This window comes from Monodon monoceros, unplaced genomic scaffold (assembly GCF_005190385.1).
Source record: "Monodon monoceros isolate NGI ecotype Baffin Bay Population unplaced genomic scaffold, NGI_Narwhal_1 Super_Scaffold_12, whole genome shotgun sequence".
In the NCBI taxonomy this organism is placed as follows: Eukaryota; Metazoa; Chordata; class Mammalia; order Artiodactyla; family Monodontidae; genus Monodon; species Monodon monoceros.
This window is the reverse complement of record NW_021703768.1, coordinates 38927972-38955133: the sequence shown is the minus strand read 5'-3', so window position 1 is coordinate 38955133 and position 27162 is coordinate 38927972. Positions and strand designations below refer to the sequence as shown.

Genomic DNA, 27162 nt, shown 5'->3' with positions numbered 1-27162 from the left:
GTCAAACCAAAGGTAAGTTTGTTATCACAGTTCCAAGGTAATTTAATATCAGATTTCTGTATGGATTATGTAGAGAATGCATTTATCAAAGGAAAATAAATGCATGGTAATTAGGCAGAGTTTAATTTTGAACCATACAAGATGTCTTCTTGTGTAGGAAAGCATCCTATAGAAAATTTCTATGATTTTACTGTGTTACGATTAATAATTAATTAATTACTGTGACATAATTAAAAATACAAACGATTAAGAAGTTGATAAAAGAATAAGGATATAAAGAGATTTATAAGGACGGCCTTTAGGATCAACACCTTTAGCTGAGGTGGCAAAAGAAAAGTCTGAATTATTTTGTTGGTGCCAGCAACACAGGTTTTAAAAAATGTTTTGTTAGTAATTATGATTTATTAAGATAAAGTTCTTTTCCTTCTCCTTGATTTGCTTATGTATTTTTCTTCATGAGAAGGAAAACAAAATGAAAGTACAAAATCGTAAACAAAAATAAGCCATGCAAAATTGACTCTATGGAGAATTAGGAGGTCAGCAAGTTTTACGTTCAGCACAGCTGCCATTCACTTTAAAATGTGCTAGTGTTTTAAAAGATGGTGAGCCTCTAAGAATTTTTAGTTCCTATCCTAAGGCAGGAATCTGGTAACTTCTGATCTCAATATTTTCTAAGTCAAGACCATGGCATCACTGTTTTGTGATAAAGAATTCTAGAACGTCAAAGGTGGATTTAAGAAAGACACAGCCTTGTTTTCTGAGAAGGGTCTCAGGCTGTGACAGCTTCTCTGGATCCCATCCCTCCAGTGACAATGGAGGAGAGTCCCTTAAGGCTGATGATTAAGTGGAGGCAAAATTTTACAATTAAACATTGTGCGCAGTAAATTAAACATTTTGATTTTCTTTCCCAAGTCAATTCAGCAGGTCCTGCTTTCCTGCTCTTTTCAGTTGTTTCTAACACAGATTGCTTTTGGACCAGGAAGATGGTACCAATATCTACTATTTACAATACAGCAGGGTGTGAAAGAGGAACTTTATATACAGATTTTTTTTCTCCTTCCACACATTTCACAAGTAAGGTGAGGAAATGAAATCTGTCCAAGTTCACCTGGATTGTAAGCAGAGCTGTAACACCTATGTTATCCAACACGGAGAGACCTATGTTAACGTATGTTACTCAAAAGGGGCAGCTGTGACTCTTAGCACTAGGCCAATTATTATTTTCTTGAGTTCCTTCAGGTCTCACCACATTAACTCAGATCGCCAGAAACTATATCACTCAGACTACCCCAAACTTTAGTGAGCTAGCTTAGATGAATTCAGAGGAAATGTGCAATTATTTGCGGTCTTTTTAGCTGCAGAGGTAGTGAGGAAGAAGGGGGTAAAGCTGCAGTCAGTGATGCATGATTCCAAATTTGCAGTAAATTCTCCCTAGAGCTCAGGACGAGGGAAAGTTCTTATTTTCCACTTAATTTTTGAAGGTTTTTTTCTCCCAAGATTTCATCAAGATTTAAGTGTAACAGTAATATTAAGGTCATCATTTTCCCTTGTACTTAACCTGAAATCTCCAGTGACACCACCCTTTGTACCAAGCAGATTCAGATTCCTTTCCTCCTATGAAAAATTGCCATTCCTGTGTACCATTCCCTAAGAAACCAAGCAAGTGCTTCTCTGATTCTTGATAGGCTAACTGGAACAAAAAATAACAAGTAAAAGAACTAAAATTGTTCCCACTTTCATATTACATTAGCGTTCTAAAGTGTGACTTCAACATCTAAAACTAGTAATTCTTAAACTTGCACACCCAAATCCCTACATGTTCTTGGATTCGAAAGGGAGGAGTTAACTACCTCCTATAAGAAATTCAATATAGTGTTTCATTTCAACTGTGATCTGAAATATACATATGAGCACATTTGGTATAACGACCACCCCCTTATAATACAGAGCCACCGAGAGATTTCAGTGCTCACACTGGTGTTTGAGTTTGTGCTGTCACTAAGAAGAACTACTATAATTGCCATTGGCTGATGATAAAAGAAGGGAAAAAGACTTCAAGGTAAATTATACATTCACATCAACTGAAGACTGGATGAGGTCACAGCCAGCTATGTGAACAAAACTTCCAGGGTAGTTCAGAAGAGAAAGGGAATACACGTGGGTAACATGATGATCTTCTACATGCTGAAATGGGCACTATAGTAGTCAGTACTGTGTTCAAACTGTGGTGGTGAAATAGCTTCAGCAAAATGACACCACCCATCAAATTAAATTAGTATATTAATTTGAAATTTGAATGTTTTATTTTGATTTGCACATCAGTTATAAATTGAATTTTGTGTTATAAATGTGAACTCAACATATGAAGAATTTACAACATACTTTATGTTTGTATGTACTTCAGGCAATGTTGGAGATTTGCAATGTATTTTTTTCCCTTTAAAAACAACTTAAGGCGCTTCCCTGGTGGCACAGTGGTTGAGAGTCCGCCTGCCGATGCAGGGGACACGGGTTCGTGCCCCGTTCCGGGAAGATCCCACATGCCATGGAGCGGCTGGGCCCATGAGCCATGGCCGCTAAGCCTGCGCGTCCGGAGCCTGTGCTCCGCAACGTGAGAGGCCACAACAGTGAGAGGCCCGCATATCGCAAAAAAAACAAAAACAAAAACAGAAAAAGCAACTTAAGTTTGATCAACATCAATTCAACATAAAGTCACACACAGTTTAAGATTATTTCCATAGTCTGTGATATGCTTCGCCTTTGATTGACAGATACCCTATTCAAGGCTGATCACTTTATTACATCTGTTTGGGGTCAGTATTTTCTCTTTCAGGCTCTTTTAATGACCTCACATTTCCCCAATATCCATTCAATGATGAAAATATATTCCAAGCCTTATTAAGACAAAGGAGTATCTAGGATTATATGAGAGGCAGATTAGTGGATGGATCAAAAGTATTGATATGGAGTCAAATTCTGGCTGTACCACTTTCTCAGTGTGTGAGCTTAACCAAGTTGCTTAAGCTCCCGGGGCCTGGGCTTCATCATCTAGGAAACGTGGAGAGTAACAGTACCTGCTTGATAGGGTTGTTGTGAAGATCAAGGGTGCTAATATATGTCACTATTCTAAGTGCCTGACATGTAAGCAGCACTGCATAAGCATTTGCTGTTGCTGTTGTTTAGACTCTTACTGCCAGAAACACACAAGATAAAGAATCACAGAAAAAGTTTAATGAGTGTTTCTTATTTCCTGAGCAAAAACAAAGGGCCTAGATTCTAAATCTGCCTTCCTAACTTGCTGTATGTTTCTGGAAAATAACCTTTTTATATTTCAATTTCCTCTTATGACATTGTGAGGATGAGATCAGATTCTGAAATTTTATTATATATAATTTTAGACTAGAAGATCACAGACAAACCCAGTTATTTATAATTAAGGAAAGAAACTAAATTAGTCTAAAATTTATCAAGGGTCATTAAATAAAGTTCTAGTTCATATAACAAACTTTTCATATAATTAAAATCTGTCCATAAAAGTAAATAACTTTTTAAAAATGTTAAACATTTGGGTGGAACTATTAATAAAATGTTACATATTCTACAAGGTGATTCAATAGTGAATACAGAGTATAGCTTTCCTTAATTTCTCAGGGTTGGGATTTCACACATAATTTCTTTTTCTGAGCTCAATGTCATTAAGGGTAGGAAGCTATCTATTCCTAGACTTCTGTGCTTTTATAATTGTTGTCTCATTTGGACCAATGGCATTTCACCCCTCCCCCCCAAAAAAGTTCTTAAGTGGCTTACAAAAGTACATAAAGTAGAACTCCGGACTTTGAGTGATAATCATAGTCAATATAGAGTCTTCAGTTGTAACAAATGCACCACTCCAGCAGGAGATGTTGATAACAGGGAAGCTATGGGCAGGGGCATATGCAAAATCTCAGTACCTTCCTCTCAATTTTGCTGTGAACCTAAAACCGCTCTAAAAAAAATGAGGGAGAAAATTGGATGAGGGAAAAAAATCATAGGGGGGAAAAGAAAACATGTGCTAAGATGAGGTGGTGGCCAACTTGAATGGCTTAACATAGAAGGCAGGCTCCATGCTTAGTTCCAAGACCTGTAAGATACTGGCTTGAAAAACAAAATCCAATTGAAAAAACAAAGCCAATTGCACTGGAAAAGGATACCTAATCCGGTACAGGAAACTGAGAAAATTTCCCCTGTGATTTTTTTTCCCTCACCCAATTTTCTCCCTCATTTTAAAAATTATTTTTAATTTAATGACTTTATTTTTTTAGAGTGGTTTTAGGTGCACAGCAAAATTGAGAGGAAGGTACTGAGATTTTGCATATGCCCCTGCCCATAGCTTCCCTATTATCAACATCTCCTGCCAGAGTGGTGCATTTGTTACAACTGATGAATCCATATTGAGTCCTTAAAAAGGAAACACTGCATAATATAATGTGCTAAATATATGTTGCAAATTGAATTTAGTTTCAAAGATGTGGAATTCTAAACATTAAGGGTTTATTTTCTAATTTTTATATGCCCACCTCCTCAGGTGGAAGGCAGGATGTTAGAGGGAGGAGAGTGAATCCAGGGGGGGCAGATGGAAGGAATCTGGCTCAGTTCTAAAGTGAGCTCTGCCAACTAAATTATTGATGCAGCTCTTAGCATCAGGACGACTTCCGCTCCTGAGGCATTTACTTCAAAAAGCTTTGTTGAATAAAAATGGGGCGGGGAGTGGTGAGCAAAATGAGAATTCAGTTCTCTTTAATAGAAATTTGTTTTTTATTCATTGGAAAACTTACTTTTTCAGCTGATGTCCCAGTCCAAATCTCTCTTTTGTGGAAATCTGAAAGACATCAACAGTGGGCACTGCAAAGGAAAAAAAATCAGCCTAAATGTTGAGTTGAAACTCAACCATCAGCCAGGAAAAAGTCTGAAAAGTAATATATATATATATATTACTATGTATATGTAATATATATGTATATACATACATACATACACACTTTAAAATAGCCTACACACAATCCTACACATGGCTATTTATGCTTTATAGAGAGATTCTGGAGATCATTCTAGGTTAGTATATATTATATATACTAATGTATAATATACACATATGTAAATGCACAATATATATAATAATGAAGAATGATCTCCAAAAATATATATTAAGTGTAAATAGCAATGTGTAGGATAGTTTGCACACTATTCCTTAGGTGGAAAAGAGACATGTTTGTATACACACAGACCTTTTTTTAAGAATAAAACAATGGAGGATGACAGTAGGCATAGGATACTCACTTTTCACTGCACACCCTCTTGTGTGCTTCATATTTTTATCAGATATATATATTTCTATAAGTTAATAACTATGCTGCTTATGAAATTGATAACCTCCAAAAGAGTCACTCACCATTCATTATTCACTGGTTTAAAGGGTATTTATTGTTTTCTCACTGTGCCAGTCACTATAGATAGAGTAGCAAAAAACACACACCAATATCCCTGCTCTCATGAGCCTTAGTAAAGAGAAGGAGACAGACAAAAAATATATAAGAAAATAGATTAAATGTCACGTGGTGATAAAGGCTCTGGATAAAAATAAAGACAGAAAAGGGTGGGGGGGCTGAAGCTTATGTGGGCATAAACAGACTTCAACATCAGATAATATGGCATGAAGAAAAGGATCCCAGCCAGAGGAAACACAGGGCAGTGCCCCTGAGGAAGAAATGTGCTTCAGTATTCTAGGACCAGCAGGGAGAGCTGGAGAGGAGTGAACAAGGTATCTCATTAGGAGATGAGATGAGAAAAGGACCACAAACAGTGTGGGTTCCCTGTAAAGAGCAAGGATAGAAATAGGAAAATCAGTCTGGAACTCATTACAGTAATTAAGGGAAGAGTATAGTGGCTTGGATTAGCAGAGATGGTGAACATTTTTGATTCACACTCTCTGGGAGAGCTGACAGATTTTGCTGATGGACTGAATTTAAAGTGTCAGAAAAAGAAAGGAGTCAGGGATGAATCAAAGGATTTTTGGCCTGAGCAACCAGAAGGATGAAACGTACCAGTTCCTGGTACGTGAAAGACTGCAAGAGAATCAGGTTTGGAGCAATGGGGAAGACTGCCAACTTGACTCTGGCTATTGTAAATTTGAGATGCTTATTTGTCACTCAAGTGGAAAAGTTAAGTAGGCAACTGGATAAAGAAATCCAGTGTTTATGCATTTCAGATGAGAGGAATGTGCTAAAGACATAAATGTGGGGGGAATTCCCTGGCGGTCCAGTGGTTAGGACTCTGAGCTCTCACTGCCGAGGGTCCGGGTTCAACCCCTGGTAGGGGAACTAAGATCCCACCAGTCCCATGGCACAGACAAAAAAAAAAAAAAAAGACTTATATGTGGAAGAGCAAAAATACATATGTACTTAAAGGCACGAGGCTGGATGAGAAACTACGAGTGAGTGTAGATGGCGGAGAGAAGTCTAAGGATTCAGCCTGAGCCATTCAGTATGTAGAGGCTCAGCAAACAAGGCTGAAGAGGAATGGCTGGGAGGATGGAAGATTTCAGAATTAATATGTTAATCTGGACATATATTCAAAAAAATTTCCAAGGAGGGGGTAAACAACTGTTATCAAATGCTGCTAAGTTAATTAAGATGAGGATTCAAAATTGGTCATGGGGTCATTAAGCAATATTCTAGTCACTGGTGACATTGACAAGAGCAGCGTTTGTGAAATGATGCATCCAAAGCACATCTACAGTGTATTCAAGGAGAAAAAAAGAGGAAAGAAAATGAAGGAAGCTAGAGGGCAGACAGCAGAAGCAAGAAGAACTACAATCCTGCAGCCTGTGGAACGAAAACGACATTCACAGAAAGACAGACCAAATGAAAAGGCAGAGGACTATGTACCAGATGAAGGAAGAAGATAAAACCCCAGAAAAACAACTAATATATATGCTGTCTACAAGAGACACACTTCAGACCTAGGAACACATACAGACTGAAAGGGAGGGGATGGAAAAAGATATACCATGCAAATGGAAATCAAAAGAAAGCTGGAGTAGCAATACTCATATCAGATAAAAGAGACTTCAAAATAAAGAATGTTACAGGAGACAAGGAAGGACACGACATAATAATCAAGGGATCAATCCAAGAAGAAGATACAGCAATTATACATATATATGCACCCAATATAGGAGCACCTCAATACATAAGGCAAATGCAAAAAGCTATAAAAGAGGAAATCGACAGTAACACAATAATAGTGGGGGATTTTAACACCTCACTTACACCAATGGACAGATCATCCAGAAAGAAAATTAAGAAGAAAACACAAGCTTTAAATGACACAATAGAACAGATAGATTTAATTGATATTTATAGGACATTCCATCCAAAACCAGCAGATTACACTTTCTTCTCAAGTGCGCAAGGAACATTCTCCAGGACATATCACATCTTGGGTCACAAATCAAGCCTTGGTAAACTTAAGAAAACTGAAATCAGGGCTTCCCTGGTGGCACAGTGGTTGAGAGTCCGCCTGCCGATGCAGGGGACACAGGTTTGTGCCCCGGTCCAGGAAGATCCCACATGCCGTAGAGCGGATGGGCCCGTGAGCCATGGCTGCTGAGCCTGCGCGTCCGGAGCCTGTGCTCCACAACGGGAGAGGCCACAACAGTGAGAGGCCCACATACAGAAAAAAAAAAAAAAAAAAAAAGAAAACTGAAATCATATCAAGCATCTTTCCTGACCACAACGCTATGAGATTAGAAATAAATTACAGGGAAAAAAACACAAACACATGAAGGCCAAACAATACGTTACTAACTAACCAAAACATCACTGAAGAAATCAAAGAGGAAATCAAAAAAAACCTAGAGAAAAATGACAACAAAACACGACAATCCAAAATCTATGGGATGCAGCAAAGCAGTTGTAAGAGGGAAGTTTAGAGCAATACAAGCCTACCTCAAGAAACAACAAAAATCTCAAATAAACAATCTAACCTTACATCTCACCTAAAGGAACCAGAGAAAGAAGAAACAAAACCCAAAGTTAGTAGAAGGAAAGAAATCATAAAGATCAGAGCAGAAATAAATGAAATAGAAACAAAGAAAATAATAGCAAAGATCAATAAAACTAAAAGCTGGTTCTTTGAGAAAATAAACAAAATTGATAAGCCTTTAGCCAGATTCATCGAGAAAAAGAGGGAGAGGACTCAGATCAATAAAATTTGAAATGAAAAAGGAGAAGTTACAACAGACACCGGAGGAATACAAAGCTCATAAAAGACTACTACAAGAAACTCTATGCCAATAAAATGTACAACCTGGAAGAAACAGACAAATTCATTGGAAGGTATAACCTTCCAAGACTGAACCAGGAAGAAATAGAAAATATGAACAGACCAGTCACAAGTAATGAAATTAAAACTGTGATTAAAAATCTTCCAGCAAACAAAAGTCCAGGACCAGATGGCTTCACAGGTGAATTCTATCAAACATTTAGAGAAGAGCTAACACCCATCCTTCTCAAACTCTTCCAAAATATAGCAGAGGGAGGAACACTCCCAAACTCATTCTACGAGGCTACCATCACCCTGATACCAAAACCAGACAAAGATACTACAAAAAAAGGAAATTACAGACCAGTATCACTGATGAATATAGATGCAAAAATCCTCAACAAAATACTAGCAAACAGAATCCAACACATATTAAAAGGACCATACACCATGATCAAGTGGTATTTATCCCAAGGATGCAAGGATTCTTCAATATACACAAATCAATCAATGTGATACACTATACTAACAAACTGAAGAATAAAAACCACATGATCATCTCAATAGATGCAGAAAAAGCTTTTGACAAAATTCAACACCATTTATGATAAAAACTCTCCAGAAAGTGGGCACAGAGGGAACCTACCTCAACATAATAAAGGCCATATATGACAAACCCACAGCAAACATCATTCTCAATGGTGAAAAACTGAAAGCATTTCCTCTAAGATCAGAAACAAGACAAGGTTGCCCACTCTTGCCACTATTATTCAACATAGTTTTGGAAGTCCTAGCCACGGCAATCAGAGAATAATAATAAACAAAAGGAATACAAATTGGAAAAGAAGAAGTAAAATTGTCCCTGTTTGCAGATGACATGACAGTATATACAGATAATCCTAAAGATGCTACCAGAAAACTGCTAGTGCTAATCAATGAATTTGGTAAAGTTGCATGATACAAAATTAATGCACAGAAATCTCTTGCATTCCTATACACTAACAATGAAAGATCAGAAAGAGAAATTAAGGAAACACTCCCATTCACCACTGCAACAAAAAGAGTAAAATACCTAGGAATAAACCTATCTAAGGAGGTAAAAGATCTCAGAAAACTATAAGACACTGATGAAAGAAATCAAAGATGACACAACCAGATGAAGAGGTATACCATGTTCTTGGGTTGGAAGAATCAATATTGTGAAAATGACTAAACTACCCAAAGCAATCTGCAGATTCAGTGCAATCCCTATTAAATTACCAATGGCATTTTTTACAGAACTAGAACAAAAATCTTAAAATTTGTATGGAGACACAAAGACACCAAATAGCCAAAGCAATCCTGAGGGGAAAAAAAGGAGCTGGAGGAATCAGACTCCCTGACTTCAGACTATACTACAAAGCTACAGTAATCAAGACAGTATGGTACTGGCACAAAAACAGAAATATAGATCAATGGAACAGGACAGAAAGCCTAGAGTTAAACTCATGCACCTATGGTCAACTAATCTATGACAAAGGAGGCAAGGATATGCAATGGAGGAAAGACAATCTCTTCAATAAGTGGTGCTGGGAAAACTGGACAGCTACATGTAAAAGAGTGAAATTAGTACACTCCCTAACACCATACACAAAAATAAACTCAAAATGGATTAAAGACCTAAATGTAAAACCAGACACTATAAAACTCATAGAGGAAAACATAGGAAGAGCACTCTTTGACATAAATCACAGCAAGATCTTTTTTGACCCACCTCCTAGAGTAATGGAAATAAAAACAAAAATAAACAAATGGGACCTAATGAAACTTAAAATCTTTTGCACAGCAAAGGAAACTATAAACAAGACATAAAGACAACCCTCAGAATGGGAGAAAATATTTGCAAATGAATCAAAAGACAAAGGATTAATCTCCAAAATATATAAACAGCTCATGCAGATCAATATTAAAAAAACAAACAACCCAATTGAAAAATGGTCAGAAGACCTAAATAGACATTTCTCCAAGGAAGACATACAGATGGCCAAGAGGCACATGAAAAGCTGCTCAACATCACTAATGATTAGAGAAATGCAAACCAAAACTACAATGAGGTATCACCTCACACTGGTTAGAATGGGCATCATCAAAAAATCTACAAACAACAAATGCTGGAGAGGGTGTGGAGAAAAGGGAACCCTCTTGCACTGTTGGTGGGAATGTAAATTGATATAGCCACTACAGAGAACAGTATGGAGGTTCCTTAAAAAACTAAAAATAGAATTACCATATGACCCAGCAATCCCTCTACTGGGCATATACCCAGAGAAAACCATATTTCAAAAAGACACACGCACCCCAGTGTTCACTGCAGCACTATTTACAGTAGCCAGGTCATGGAAGTAACCTAAGTGTCCATTGACAGATGAATGGATAAAGAAGATGTGGTACTTAGATACAATGGAATATTACTCAGCCATAAGAAGGAACGAATTTGTAGAGATGTGGATCAACCTAGAGACTGCCATACAGAGTGAAGTAAGTCAGAAAGAGAAAAACAATATCATATTTAATGCATATATGTGGAATCTAGAAAATGGTACAGATGAACCGGTTTGCAAGGCAGAAATAGAGACACAGATGTAGGGAACAAATGTATGGACACTAAGCGGGGGAAAGCAGTGGGGAGGTGGTGGTGGTCGGATGGATTGGGAGATTAGGATTGACATATACACAGTAATATGTATAAAATAGATAACTAATAGGAACCTGCTGTAGAAAAAATAAATACAATTTTTAAGAAAACTGAAGTAAGCTAATAGAGACAACTCTAATGAAGATATTTAACAGGCATGGGAAGCAGAGTGTTAGGGACTAAGTTAAGAGTGATTTGAGGTCTAAAGGTGTTTGTTTTAAAGATGAGAGGAATTTTTTTTTTTCCCCTGAAGGAAATCTTTTAGAAGAAAGGGACATGAACAGTACAAGAAGGAGAGAGAGAACTGCTGGAAGGGTATCTTAATTAGGTGAAAGGAGATGGAAGCTAGCATGCAAATGCAAGGATGATATTGCACAGGAGCATGGGTAGCACCATTCATACTAACAGTTGGGATAACTGTTAGTTATTAATAAGACAGAGCAAAGACTGTCTTATTAATAGGACAGTCTCGGACCACACATGCTCCACATAGTAAACCAGGCTGGTATCCCCAACTGCCTCACCATCTTGGCCATTAGTCTGAGATACAAACACTCCACTGATCAAAGAAAATGGCTGTTATATCACCCATCAGTTTCTTTCCTGAAAACATTCTAATCCTTAACATAGAGAGTACATCACTCCAATCCCATGTGTCCCAAACCCAAGGCTATAGAAAAGTGAGTAAAAAATCCTAACTTGAAAACTCAGGGGAATTATTTTTTAAAGAAAAAGATGACAAAACTAGAACACAGTGTGCTCTCTCTAAGATTTAAGAAGACACAGTTTCTTCTCAGGCAGATGGAAAAAGTAACTGGGAAGATGGAGGCAAAGAAGCAAAAAGGACCTGGTTTAAAAAAATGCAGAAAAATCCAAAACACACTAGAACTGAAATCTTCACTGAAGAAAATTGTATAAGACACATATAGAGAGAAAGAAGAGATATAATAGACACAACTGTTTATCCAGAATATACTAATTATCCTATAAATTAATAATACAAAGGCCAAAACTTATTCATACTATGAATGACTAGAAAATAAATGTCACCAACATTGACTCAATTAGTAGTATAAAATCTGAATGACCCCAAATTTTGGAATACACTGAAAGAGCTAACAAGATGTTACTTCTAAAAATATTCCAAAATTCAAGTGACAAAATTCTTATTACTATTAAAATTAATGCAATTAATTATTGTAATTTATTGTATTTAATGTATTCATATAAGGTGTTAGTAATCAGTGAAATTGGAGGTAGAGTGTATGAGGACTCTGTACTACCTTTGCAGTTTTTCTGTAAACCTAAAAATGTTTTAGATTAATTTTTTTAATGTTTGTAAAGGTAATAGATTTTTTTTTAAAGTACAGCAATTTATTAAACAAATACCTTTTATTTTTCTGATTTTTGTCCTGGAACAGGAAGAAATACCAAAAACATTTCAATGCTGAGGACTAAAACTCCAAATTGCAATGTACAAGATGGTTGGTGAGAAGTAAACAAAAGTAATTGTATGCCATCATACGAAAAGCAAGTCACATACAGAGTAAAATTTGTTCCTGTACCATATCTACTAAGTTAAATCATGATGCTAATAATTATCAAATTACTACTAAGTATTTTCTTAGAATATATTATATGTATAGGAGTATATTCTAGTTCCTGACTGGGTTCACAAGAAATATAAAACCTAGGTCTACTATATATTCTTTTCTTCCTTCGAAGTGAGAGAGTGGCATGGACATATATACATACACTACCAAATGCAAAATAGATAGCTAGTGGGAAGCAACCGCATAGCACAGGGAGATCAGCTCAGTGCTTAGTGACCACCTAGAGGGGTGAGATAGGGAGGGTGGGAGGGAGACACAAGAGGGAGGGGATATGGGGATATATGTATAGGTATAGCTGATTCACTTTGTTATAAAGGAGAAACTAACACACCGTTGTAAAGCGATTATACTCCAATAAAGATGTTAAAAAAAAAAAAAGAACACATGGTGTTATGGGGATGGATGGTGGTGATGGCTGCACAACGATGTGAAAGTATTTAATACCACTGAACTGTGCACTTAAAAATGGTACATTTTATATTATGTTTACCACAATTTAAAAAAGGAAGGTAATAGATTTTTGATAGCCAAAACAATCAGTTAGAAAATAAACTGGAATATAAAAGTGCCATTAAGCAAACAAGTAGTACACAAATATTCAGGAATAAATTTAGCTAAAATCAGTCATTTAAGGCAAAAACAAAAACAAAACCCAAAAAACACAGAACTGTACAACATTTAAAAGTAGAATCTACAAATAAATGCTCCTTTATAGGAAAAGTAATAAATATTATAGAAATGTCTATTCTTCCAAAATTAAAAGTTTACCTCAACCAAACTCCCCACAGCATTCAGTTTTGGGGGCAATAGAATGAGAAAGATATACTAGTAAAATATTTTCTGTTTCACAAAAGGTAAAAGTTGTTCAATTTCTCCTTGTCTAATAATTTAGGTTGGGAAGGCAATAAGTGAGGGTCGCTCAAGATATGTGGAAATTAGTCCCACACTGTGATCGTGTAAATGTAGAGGTATCAATAATGAGAGGATCTGCACAGGCAAACATTTTTAATAACATCAGCTATTTATCACTTTAAACTAAAAGCAGCCCTGTCCTTGAGATCATAAACTAGACTTATATACTAGCAATTCTGGAAAAAAATATATAGTACCATAAGAATCATAACAACCTTTTCTTTTTAAAGTATATTTCCCCATGTACAATAAAAATAATCTTTATTTTTAACTTCAAATTGGATAAGGAGGTGTATTTCTTCAATTCTTATCAGAACTAACTCTAGAGTACAGTAAATGAGTAAATGTGGAATTCTCTTTTTGTTTTAAAGAAGTTTTAATATTTTATTTATTTTTATTTTTTGGCCGCGTACCATGTGGGATCTTTGTTCCCCGACCAGGGATCAAATCCGCACTCCCTGCACTGGAAGCGTAGAGTCTTAACCACTGGACCGCCAGGGAAGTCCCTGGAGTTCTCTTTCTTTACTATCCATTTTTTTTCCCCACACTGTCTCTGTATTTCCTGTTTTCATTATAAAGAGTCTTTACTCTTCTTATCGGAAGAAATTATACACAAATCACACTAATTTCTGAAAGAAGTGCATTTCGACACTGCCTGAATTCTGAGGAAAACAAAACTCACATCTATAGGAACAAAATTATAATTCTTGGACGATTATTGATTTTGTGAACAAAATTCAAAATGATGCATAAATAAAACAAAAGCAATTGATAATAAAGGGGAAAATATGGTATCAGCAGAGATTGTAGTAAAATTAAAAATAGAAGGGGAACATTATATCAAAGACTAAATTATGAAAAAAATTCACTCAATGGAGTAGAAGACAAATGAAAAAAACTTAGAAAATCAGAGGTGACGGATGAAAGACTAAGAGAAATGATAAACAGCATGGAGGATACAGGAATTAGATCCAATCTACATATATTGGGGTGAGCAGATAAAGAAGGTAAGCATACCAATCAAAAATAAATATATAAAGAGTAGTATCAAGGAGAAAGAGAAAAAAATACCTCGATAAGTACACATAACAAAACATAAACAAAACCAAGATAGATTTCTTACAAGTGAACAAAGTTAAACACTTCAGACACAGAGTAGCAGAAGTTTTTAAAGCACTTTTGCCTTTTTGGGGGGAACTGTTATAAGCCCATAAATTTATAGTTGGTCAAGTTTGTCTCATTCACAAAACAAAGAGTCATTCTTAGGTATGAAAAATGAAGCATAATCCTCACGTTTCTTTGGTTTACAAACTATTAAACATGTAAATCAACTAACAAAGATGAAAAAATAAGAAATTACAGATGAATTGTGATACTAAATAAATGGTATTGAGCAATAAAATGATCTAAACGTGAATTAAAATATAATTGTTGAAATATAAAACCATGCAAATGTGACAAATCTTTAAAGAGATACTGTGAATGGAAAATCTCTGCCTAAAATTCAAGATTACATAAACACATGAGTAACAGTGGTAAGATTACATAAAAGCATGTCACATCATCATCTTGCACAGATGGAATTGGGGTGAGTAGAGATTAAATGACCCAATTTTCTTCCTAACCCCATTAATTAAAAAAAAAGTTCAGACATGAGGGGTTCTTTTGCTTTTAACCACCATCAGAATAAAATAGAATAAGTATATTTCAAATCACTAAAGAAAGAAAAATATTAGCGACGCAGCAGAATACGTGGGAAAACAGCAAAAACACATACATGTACAGGCTGGAATATTGTGCAGATACTACAAATCATTCCATTTTAGAATATTTAACGACTGGAGGACAGGCTCATGACATAACATTAAGGCACACAGATATCTATACAATTTGATATCAACTTTATGAAAATAAACCACATGTGCACAGAAAACAGAAACAACACCAACCGATTTACAGGTTTCTCAGTATAGAGGGATTATGAGGAATTATTTTTCTTCTTTATTACATTTCTATATATTTGAAGTAATCAAAATAAAGATATGTAACATCTATTTGTCTTTGCCTAGCATTAAATCACATCAGTTACTATGTTACTGCATGTTGATTATTTAAGTAGAATACATTATCCAAAAATTAAAAAATGGTGACAACAGAGGCATTTTCAAAATGAGAGACTTTCCTATATATTTCATGAACTTGAAAGGGCAAATATTTTTCTTACGTGAAAACTAACAGTAGATATAAGTTCCATGATATGCCTAAAGAGAAATGTGCAGAGACCACGGTAATGTGTGCACAGCAGATAAAAAATGGCCACAATTTCGAGAGGTGCCGTCTATGTCCCTATCCCTTTATTCTGGGTGGGTTCATTGACAATTTTGATCAACAGAATACGGTGAAAGAGCCGTTGAGCCTTTTAGCACACCCTGTCTCTTGGAACACTTGCTTTCGGATCCCTGTCACCATACTACAAGAAGCCCAAACCACACGAAGAAGCCTTGTGTAAGGAGACACTCTAGTTAATAGCCCCAGCTGAGCCCTGCGTGGTCCCGAAATGACACCTGTATCAATTGCTAGCCATCTGAAATCCAACCATCTTGAGCATCCAACTAGTGGAGCCATTAATGACATAAACCCCGCCCACCACCTGACTGCAAAGGCACGGGAGACCCCAGGCAGGAGCTGCCCAGTTGAGCCCCAAAGAACGGTGAGAGAGAAGTTGTTTTAAGCCACTTCGTTTTAAAGTGGTTTGTTCTGCAGCAGTAGATAACTGCAATAATATGAATAGATGCAGGTGTGTGTGTGTGTGTGTGTATATGAGAGAGAGAGAGAGAGAGAGAGAGAGAGAGAGAGAGAGAGAGAGAGTATTAGTAGGCAGAGAAAACATTTAAATCCAGTAAGTCTTGGCAAGATTTATAATAGGGTCCTGTGTTATAAACAACTATTCCCTGAGATAAAGCAAAATCATCCCTTCAGGTATTGGAAAACAAAAATATTATTATGATCTCCATTTTCAAAAACAGAAATATGTTACACTTAGGCTAAATTCATCAGTAATCAAAGGTGAGATAAGTAAACATTAAAATTAAATCTCAGGTTCAGAGACAGAAATAATTAAACTTAAGAGCAACCCTAAGTATACTTACTGAGAATCTATTACATGCAAAATTCTCTTGTAGGTTTTATTGTGTTTGTTTCACAGCAACTTGTCAACTTCTGAAAACTATAAAACTAAATGTTATATGTTTCTGCTTCCAATAGTTATATTGGTCATAAAGCACCTCTGTTAGGATGCAAGTATATTTAAGTATCGTTATGAAGATAGCTGCATTTATGTTCAGAATTACCAAATGAACAGTCATTTTACATAATGCACAATGCACAACTAATGAACATTCAAAATAATAGAGAAATAAAACTAACCTGGGCCATTTAAATACTGTGTAAGCGAACAGTGTAGTCGGACAATTATAGGTTCTGTTCGAATCACTTCCCATGCCACAGCAATCTCCTCCTGTGCAAATATTTGAAAGATGAATTAGTCATCTTTTAGAGTTCTTGATTTTTTTTCCAGATAAAATTTTTTAAACTTATTTTAAATCATTAAGGCCTATAAATTATTTCAAAACCTATTTGCTTGTGAAAAGAAAGCCAAAGTACTCTTAATTCTTGCCTTCTAAATCTGAAAATTAAAGTGAAAACTTAAGAAATAATGATATACTACAAGCCCATAAGTTTCAGAATATATTACAAGAACTGATGGAAAAAAAATATATGTATATAAAATCTCTGCTTTTTTGACAAGTCATAGCATTTCTTCATAAGTCACTTTGACAAAGTCATTATGTTACTTATAGTATTATGTACAAGAGAAACTAAAATTAAATTTCTTCCAAGAATAAAAGTGTGTTTTTTAAATGTACCAATCATATTGCTTCAATTGATACTTACATCAAGAAAGCTAACATCAATATGCAGATCAATATCTACATCATCAATGGCTCCATATTCCCTGAAAGCAAAGATTAACATTATTTTTTTCATTTTGCTTAAAAGATAGTGTGTCCTAGCTTATTTTAAATTAAAATTTAATCATGAATTTTCCTCTCTGATTTCCACAGATAGCTCAGAAATGACTGTGGACATGAATTAACTAACTCAGTTTAGTTGGATTGTGGTCTTATGTGACCTCTTTATACCATATAGATATCTTTCCATCTTCATGTTCAGGCAAATGCATGCATCAATTCAAGACTTATTTGGTTCATAGTTTCAAACATTCCCAGTTCTCTGTGACAAATTAAACAATCTTCTTATGTGACCACTCGCTTTCCACTGTACTCTCTGAAGATGAAGAGCTGCCTCTAAGGACAAGAATGGAGTTTCTGACACAAGGAAGGGGTGGAGGGATAAGTGACTGCCACAATAAAGTGCCCATAAATTTTCCTGTCACATTAGACGGTGGTTCTGAAACTGGTCCAGGTGTTCTGCCACTTAAATGTCACATGTTTTGACAGCCAGCTCTAAAGGTCTGATGTATCAAAATTAAAACAAGTAACAACAGTATATTCCATATAAAGACATGATGTAGACCAACTTTTCTCCAGCCAACGTAGTGCCACAAACTAGCATATAGTTAACAAAGATCATAAAAACAGCAATTTTTATATTCTCCATACACACATCCCTATTTTTGATATTGTAATAAATTTCTTAAGTTACAAATACAAATCATAGTGAGGGAGAAAACTACAGAGATAACAGAAATTATAAAAGTTAATGGACAATATTTATTGAGCACTTTCATGCCAGAAATCGTTCTAAGGATTTTGCATACCTGCGATCATAGTGCCCTATAGGTACTACCACTATTTCCAATTTATATGTCCATTAACTGAGGCTCAGAGTAAGAAAGTAACTCACCTGTCATCACTTTGTAGCAGAGCTGGGATGTGAATACACGTATCCTATTTACTTATGCAAGTGCTTAGCCGATTCGATATTCAATAAACTATCACTTATCACTCTGTGTTGGAAACCAGGTCAAACATTAATGGATGATCTCATTAGGTCCTCATTATAGCCTTCTGACAGGGATACTATAATTATCCTCATTCGCAAATGAGGAAACTGAGGTTTAGGAAAGCGAAACAAGTTGTCAAAGGGCGGATAAGAAGACAGTGGGAAGCCAGGCATTGAACTCACGTTCAACTTCAAAATTGTACAGTACAGTATCTGGCACGTAGCAAGTACTCAACGAAAATTTCTGTGTATGATATATGCAAATAATGCTAACAGAGTACAAAACTATGGCACTTTTATAGGGTTTAGAGAAGGCATTTTTAATGATTAAATGGCTTTATGTAATTTGATGAATAAAGGAATCTAGAGGGTCCTTTTGCTTTTTGATATCAATGACCAAAAACATGCAGCATGTTAGAAAATAATAACTCAGCCTCTGTGCTTTCTCCTTCCTCTCCTTAGAAATATATCAAAACACTGAGCACATTTTCACTATTTATGAAATTACTTTTTGTTTTTTCATGGTCATATTTTTAAAGGTTACATAAAAAAGAAAAGAATAGGAATTCTTTAATTGCCTGCATCAAAACATCTGTGCTATTCATAAAGGATAAAAACCTTTATAACCCTTTACAAATATAGACATATATGCAAATTTAGATACAAAAGTATGCCAACTTAGTTATGAAATTATACAGAAACTAAGACAAGAAGAAGGATCAAGCACAAGAACCATTTCTTTTATGCCTCTACTTCAGGGTTCAGAAAACTTTTCCTATGAAGGTCAAAAGAGTAAATATTTTAGGTTTTTCAGGCCACATAGAGTCTCTGTTGCATATTTCTCTTAAGAAGTCAAATAACCCACAGCCAGGCATGTTAAAAGAGAGCCATTAAATACAAGATGAGGATAGATCACTAATGATGTGCCAAAGACATTTTGGTGAGACAAAGAGGCCTTGACAACAACCATTCCCAAGAAAATTATAACAAATACATGCAAACTTTTACCTAGAAGGATGTATGTAAGAGTAGAAATTAGAAAAAAAAAAGAATATTGAATAATAAGGATATAAATGATGGCACGTTAATATAATCTTTTAAAATTACCCATTATTAAAAATATTGATATAAAAACATTTAGTATCCTGAGGGAAATGTTCCAAATATACTGTTCACTGAGCAAGCAGATTACCAAAACACTATGGAAACTAAAACACTTTATTTAGATAAAATAGAAGTAGGAAAACCAAAAAAGTATAAAGAGTACTTATATATTAACTATAGGTTGTGGATAAAATTTATTTTATTAAAAAATGTTATGTATTTTCTAAAAATATCTACTTTTTCTGATTACAATGGTAATATAGACTCATTATATAAAATGTGAGAAAGAGGAAAACAGACAATAGATAACTTGTAACACGGTCACTCAGAGACAATTCTTTTTGCTTATATCTCACTCCAGTCTCTTTCATATATTAATATATCATGTAACACACATGATTATTATTAAGGATAATAAGGTATGTAAAGATTTTTGTCCTGCTCTTTCACTTTTTCTATAATGAGTATTTTTTATATTGTGGAATATTCTTCAAAACCATAAATTTATATGTCTGTATTTATATGAATAAAATTATGTAATACAACATTAGGTTGCTTTCAACTTTTTTACACTATATATATTGATAAATAGCTCTCTGGATAAAAATCGATGTGCAGCTGTCTTCCCAGAGAATAATTTCTAGAATTACTGAGTAAAATAAATAGTATAACTATATTTGGGAGTCTTAATATATACTGTTTAGTTACTATTTTAAAAGGTTAAAACAACTTATAATCGCACCAGTGAGGATCCCCCAGTGACCATTTTCCACATGCTCATCATCGCCAGGCATTTTTTTCTCCCATCTTTGCCAATTTCAGAGGCGAGAATAATTTTGGATTTATTTATGATGGCAAGACTTGGGTATGTTTAGAGGCAGAGCAAAAGGAATCAGAGATAACAAAAGTCAGCACAAACCTTACCCACAGCTGTTTTCTTCAAAAATAGATTTCCAGATCACTTCAACGGAATTTATCATAACGTTATGATCAGAAAGTGATACACGTTCCTTATAAAACCTTTAATATGTGAATTCTGAAGTATTCCTTACATGATTTCTTCAGCACTTTTCTGGTTAAAAGTTAGTATTTTCCCAGTTACCAATACTATCAATTTCTTTCCAAAAAAAAGTAACTAAAGTGTTACAAGTGTTCTTCTTCACCACAGCAGGGCATAAATACAGAATTTTAAGGAGGCAGAGGCATTAAAGGTTTGCAATTAACTGGATTCTGCAGGTGTAGATCTGTAAATAGTTACACTTTTGTTTTTATGCCACACTTCAAAGAACTCACAACAACACTGTGTATATGCAAACCAATTTCCCTTGTGATGCCCTTTTTATATATTGCCAGTAATTTCACGTCTCCCACTGCGAGATTACAAAGCGTGATTACAGTCTGTCCAGATGCAGCGGCCCAGTCATCAGGATTGCTTCTGTGTCTGAGTATCTTTCAGTAGCCCTAGATCTCATGAATAGCAAACGCAGAATCAAGGCGAATGCTTGAAATACGAATGCAACTTGAACTGTGAATCTTGATATCTGATTGGGTACTGAATGCTGTATCGGGTTTATAATAATTCAAAACAATTCCGTGCACTGCCTATATTTATTCACTATGAAAAGTTCACATCAAATTGAACTTGAATACTTTTTTAAGAGAAGGGAGACTACACAGAAATGATCTGATGCAGTTGTTTCACTCTGGGACTGAGGGCTTGAGAAGAACTGCTCCACAAATTTCTTTTCAGCATCTGAGTTATTAGTCTTTGAATTGACATATCTTGAAATCCAGCCATCTGATTTGGACTACTTGCATGTGACCTAGTTCATTTAAGAACATATGTATGAAATATATTTTTCTATGAACATGCATTGTTGAGGGCACTATGTGTTAGAATTCTTAGCAATTCATCCTCCTGTTTTTTAGTGGAACTAATCAAGACAACATCCTCATTAATGATACCACATACATACTTACAATATATTAAATGTTAGACCATCTATGTTGGCCCTCCTTTCTCTATAAAACCACAGCTTATTTATTATACTGTTGTGATGTTTTATAATACTATCTGATCAAAATTAGCAGGACTGTGCTGGTTATAAAAATATATTTTAGACAGATAGTCTTCCCTTATCAACTGTCAAGGAAATTATATGCGTACACACACATACATGAAACTCTATCACAAGTTCTTGGGAAATAAACCTCTATTGCTATTTAGTTATTTCTGCTTTCAACAATTAGTCAGTTATATTTGGAGAAGAAATATATTTTGTGAAGAAACATACACCTTCCTATGACATCTGAAACTCAACAGCTTGTGTGTCTATCTCTGCATGCCTACTCAGTGTGTGTTTCATGCTCAGTGTGGGAGAGATGTTTGTGAATGGGCCAAGAAATATGCAAACTCAGTAGTTGGGAAGAAGTCTTGGCAGATTAAAGCATTTGCAAGACTGTATCATGGTAGCTATAAATTTCTCTAAAGGACAACAGGGCTAAGAAGAATTTAAAAATTAGATCCAGATAAGAAAGGAAACCCATATAAAATAAACAGTGTATAAGAGGTACAGTGTAAACACTTGCTACAACTCTGCCCTCCGTTTAAAAGTCCTTGGTTTTGCTTGAGGAAAGCACAGGCATTGGAAGAAGAGGTGACTGTCTGGGATCTCACATTCTGAAGCTTGCATCTAGGTTTTATGCCAGTGTTTTTGAAAAATAGTCTCCTGTTTGTCTCTTTCTTCTGTGTGCCTCCTGCCATCACTTTCCCCTGGTTTTCAGTTCAGACTGCTTTTCCATGGGCTCCAGAGGCAGAAGCGGGAGAATCAGTATGCTGCAAAGGACATTACAAACATCCAACCCAAGATCTTTTGATGAATGACATACTTCGGTGTAGGTTAAGTTATGCTGTAGTAACAAACATCCTCAAAATCTCACTGGTTTAACGCACAAAAAAAGGATTTATATCTCACTCACACTACCTGCTTACTATGGAATCAGAGGACTAGAAAGAATGCTATTCATTGTAGTCGCCAAGGGGCCCAGAGTGGTGGAGTACTGAAGATGTGGGAACTCACACACTAGCACTTTGGCTCGCATTTCACTGGCCAACACTAGTTGTGTGTCCACTGCTGATATTATAAGAGGTAGGGACGGGACTTCCCTGGTGGTGGTGCAGTGGTTAAGAATCCTCCTGCCAATGCAGGGGACACGGGTTTGAGCCCTGGTCCAGGAAGATCCCACATGCTACGGAGCAACTAAGCCCGTGCAAAGCCACAGCTGCTGAGCTTGCGCTCTAGAGCCCGTGCGCCACAACTACTGAGCCTGCGTGCCACAACTACCAAAGTCCGCGCACCTAGAGCCCGTGCTCCGCAACAAAAGAAGCCACTGCAAGGAGAAGCCTGCGCACCGCAATGAAGAGTAGTCCCTGCTCACCGCAAAAGCCCACGCACATCAATGAAGACCCAACGCAGCGAAAAAATAAATTAATTAATTAAAAAAAAAAAGAGAGATAGGGAAATACAATCCTGCCATCTGCCAGAAGAGGAGAACCAGAGATCTGTTAAGTAGTCCTACTGGCCCACTACTAATGGAAATCCAGAGAAATTAAAGTGGTCCACCCTGATTTATGTGGCTTTTTCTTTCCTTCTTCTCTCTCTCTCTCTCTCAGTGGTATAGCTTCCTCAAACCTTAAAAAAATCCTCTGCATGCCCTGTCCTCCAAAACATCAACTCTAAAATTACAATCATCCAACCACAAAAAGTGATCAAAGTGAATAGTCAAAATCTTGCAATCTTCCAACCTACTTTAACATTAGCCACAATACGAAGATTAGAATATTACTCAGCTGCCTTCAGTTCTTTAAATGGATGATGGATGATCATAAAGCAAAGGATATTTTATTTGGGGTAAAAGTTTGAAACATCATCAGCAAATTATCAGAATCATTTCACTCCCAACCAAATGAGAATTCTGTGATTTGTAATTCCCTGCTTTCTAAAAATATTAATCTCAAATTGTTTTCAATAGCACTGATCATTTTTTAAATGAATACATGACTATAGGAGTAAATTTATAATAAAAACATAAAATAACGTCATCTTGTTGCATGATTCAAGATGAGACACATGCAGACTGATCAGGGGGTTAACCATGCTCCCCCAGAGACCTAACTCACTTCCTGCACAAGAGCCTGTGAATCAGAATTGTCATCAATGTTTCCAAGTATGGTTCAACCCAGCCAGAATGCTGCTTTTGAATGATTTGGCCAGGTAGAGCTAAAATTACCTACTTAAGTAATAAATTTATCTTCGGTCACTTTTTCTATAACTTCCCTCAACCTACTAAAAGAGAGTTTTGCCTCAATTGAGGCAATCTCTGTTATTTTCTTCTCTTAAAGTGAACTTAGATGTGGTTAGCTGCCTTTCTCATTAGATGTCACATTAAAAAAAATAACAGCAAATAGCATGTTATGCATATTGAGGTACTTTTGCTCTTCAAACTCCATTAAGTTCTTATGAAACTCAATTAAGTAAAAGAACAGCTAATTAGAACAGTCTGTTTTCAATAGACTTAAAACTTTGCAAAGAAGGTGACTCGAAGATCTTAGGCCTAACTACTCCTTTCTCCCATATGTCCAAGCCACAGTATTTGAGACCAGACAGTAAATTCATTCTTATTTATTTTAAGTAAATCACACTAGTCTTGCTGTGATTTCCCTTTATATCATGAGGCCTCTGGGAGGTTATTTATTCTGGAAACATCCTCTGTAGTTAGAGAAAATCTAGAGCAGGCAAGAACATGGCTTGCATTCATTGAGAGTTAAATTGGACCAAAACTTGAAAGAGGCAAGGGGAAAATAATCAAAACCATTTATGACTTTAGATACTTCACTTGAATGAAATTCCAGATATTTATCTAATTTCAACAGTCCATAAATTATCAATATTTTATTAATAATGGAAGATACTAATAGAAATTATAAGTATTCACCATATGATAGTAATATAAGAAATTATCAAATGCTTGCTGAAGAAACAAAAATATTCATATATATATACATATATATATGATATGATTGAGGCCTAGATAGCATGGAAATATATGTAAAAAAACTTTATAAAAGCAATCAATGTGTGGTAAAGTGATTCTCTAAACAAAAATACATATTTCAAATGAAAAGCAGCTAAATTCTATGTTGTATTGAATTAATCATATACAGACGTTTTTCTTTCATGGGGGAGAAAGTTAAACTACTGCGATTAAAGTTTTAAGCTTTCAACCAAAGTTTGACTAAAGTTAAAAAGATTAGTCATTGTTTTGGACAATTTATTTATTTATTTATTTATTTAGGCCGAGCCACACAGCTTGTGGGATCTTAGTTCCCCTGCCAGGGATCGAACCCAGGTTCTCGGCAGTGACAGCACGGAGTCTTAACCACTGGACCGCCAGGGAATCCCTGGACAATTTATTGATAGTCCCTGTTGCCTTCTTCATTTATTCATTCTATACTACTTATGGAATCTCCATATTCCTTATCCTGGAGCCAGAGCATAGATCAATTGTGAAATGATCACAGCTAATTTGCCAAAACTTTGGAAATTGCAAAGATTTGCTTTTCCAAGTATAATCCCAATCACCCTCACTCAGTTGTAGCCTAATATCCCTCCATGAGCAGGAGGGAGAGGGTCCGGGTGTACGATCCCAGCTTATTTAGGCCACAGGTGGTTGTGAGTTTCTGCAGGTAAAATGAAACAGTTAGCAATTATAAATTACAGCTGTGTTATACTCCCTTAAGTATTCGTTTGCTCTCTCAAAATCTGCGTATGTTCACTGAAAAGAATATAACCAGATAATATGAACATTTTTCACAGACGTTCCACTGAAAACAGTCAAGAAGCCCCCAGCTTATATTTCACATGTAACCTGTGCTAGGCTAAGTACTGGAGTACAAGCAGGACTGAAAACCAAACCAACACAAAATAAAGGCAAGTAACAAAAATGTGTGCTGCCCCAGCACTCACAGAATTCAGAGTCTAGAGGGGGAGAAGTAAACCCATAACAACAAGACATGAAGAGACTAACAAATGAGATTAAGAGCCAAATGTGATGGGAGTGCAGACGGCAGAATAACCAATCTGCATCAGAGATTCAAGGAAGGCTCAAAGGAAAGCTGACCTTTAGACTGGGGCTTGAATAAAGAGAGCAACCGGGTTTGAGAGGGAAGCACTGCTTGGGCAAATGGACAAAGTCAAGGGGAAATATAGCACATTTCGAGAACAGAAACAATCCTGGTTTGGGTGGATGAGGCTGGAACTGAGGTCAGGCTGTGAGAGGAGTCTGGAGACTTGGAGACCACCCTTTAGGAAGATAACAAAAATCTGAAACATCAGATCTGACTCATGGAAGGAAACAAGTATGATGGCAGAAAAGGGTTTTTCTTAAAGTAAGGAGAGAAAAGAAAGTCTAAATAGGGATGGTGGGGGTCTTCTGAATAATTAAAGTAATAGAAAATGGCCTGGAAATTTATCACCAAATAATATATTAAGTAACTGCAACAAAAAAAAATAATTATCATTCAAACACACATTGCACAAACTTATGTCTTTTTTTCCTTTCTTTTTTTAGGGGCCAGATTACATATCACAATGTGATTTGGATACCAGCGGTTATGCATTATTTACTTTTATTGTTCACACAAATATGTCCTTAATTTATGATAACAACATGGGCTCAGCTGGCCAAATCTGTTACGGGAATTGATTGTGATGCCACTCAAGACTGATATTTTATCAGACTAACTCTCCAAAAATAACTAATTTCTTTAATGAAATCAATGTAATCTTAAACCATGTGTACACACAAAAAAAATCATAGCCATAAATATGCCATTTTGTGTAAGTAGAAACATAATAGACTCTCATATACTTTCAAATATAATTAAGCCCAAGGAAATTTCCACTTAACTCCAACGGAAAATTCCAGTGACTTTCCAAATAATTTTAAGTTGTATTCACCGAAGGTATTTATTTACCTGAGAGAAACTGCATGTGGCCCATATATCTCTCTCACTGCCGACAAATCAGCTTCGAGTTGGGGGTGCTTGTGCAGCTCCCCGTCATAGTTCACCTGATGAAAAGGGATAATTTAGAAATGACTTAGGGTAAAGAGAATCAAAAAAATCAAAATACAAACAATCTCTTGGACAGGTGACCCTGTAGTTCTGCCATGGGCATTTTCTCTGTCGCCTTCATGAAAAAAGTATAGACAGTTCAGGGCTTCCCTGGGGGCGCAGTGGTTGGGAGTCCGCCTGCCGATGCGGGTGACGCGGGCTCGTGCCCCGGTCCGGGAGGATCCCGCATGCCGCGGAGCGGCTGCGCCCGTGGGCCATGGCCGCTGAGCCTGTGGGTCCGGAGCCTGTTACTCCGCAGCGGGAGGGGCCGCAGCGGTGAGAGGCCCGCGTACCGCAAAAAAAAAAAAAAAAAAAAAAAGTATAGACAGTTCAGCAATATATTCACTAAAGTTCCTAGG

General features: G+C 36.1%; 1 protein-coding gene across 2 annotated transcripts in view; it reads right to left on the bottom strand.

Annotated features, from left to right (window-relative positions):
- The window catches only part of PARP8 (poly(ADP-ribose) polymerase family member 8), a 202708-nt gene that overhangs the window by 72201 nt on the left and 103345 nt on the right, over positions 1-27162 (bottom strand). For both annotated transcript variants that reach the window (XM_029216106.1, XM_029216107.1), the window contains exons 8-11: positions 26666-26760; positions 17455-17515; positions 16927-17017; positions 4815-4881 (exon numbers count right to left, since the gene is read on the bottom strand). In XM_029216106.1, coding sequence (XP_029071939.1) covers positions 4815-4881; positions 16927-17017; positions 17455-17515; positions 26666-26760 — 314 coding nt within the window. The remainder of the gene's footprint in view (positions 1-4814; positions 4882-16926; positions 17018-17454; positions 17516-26665; positions 26761-27162) is intronic.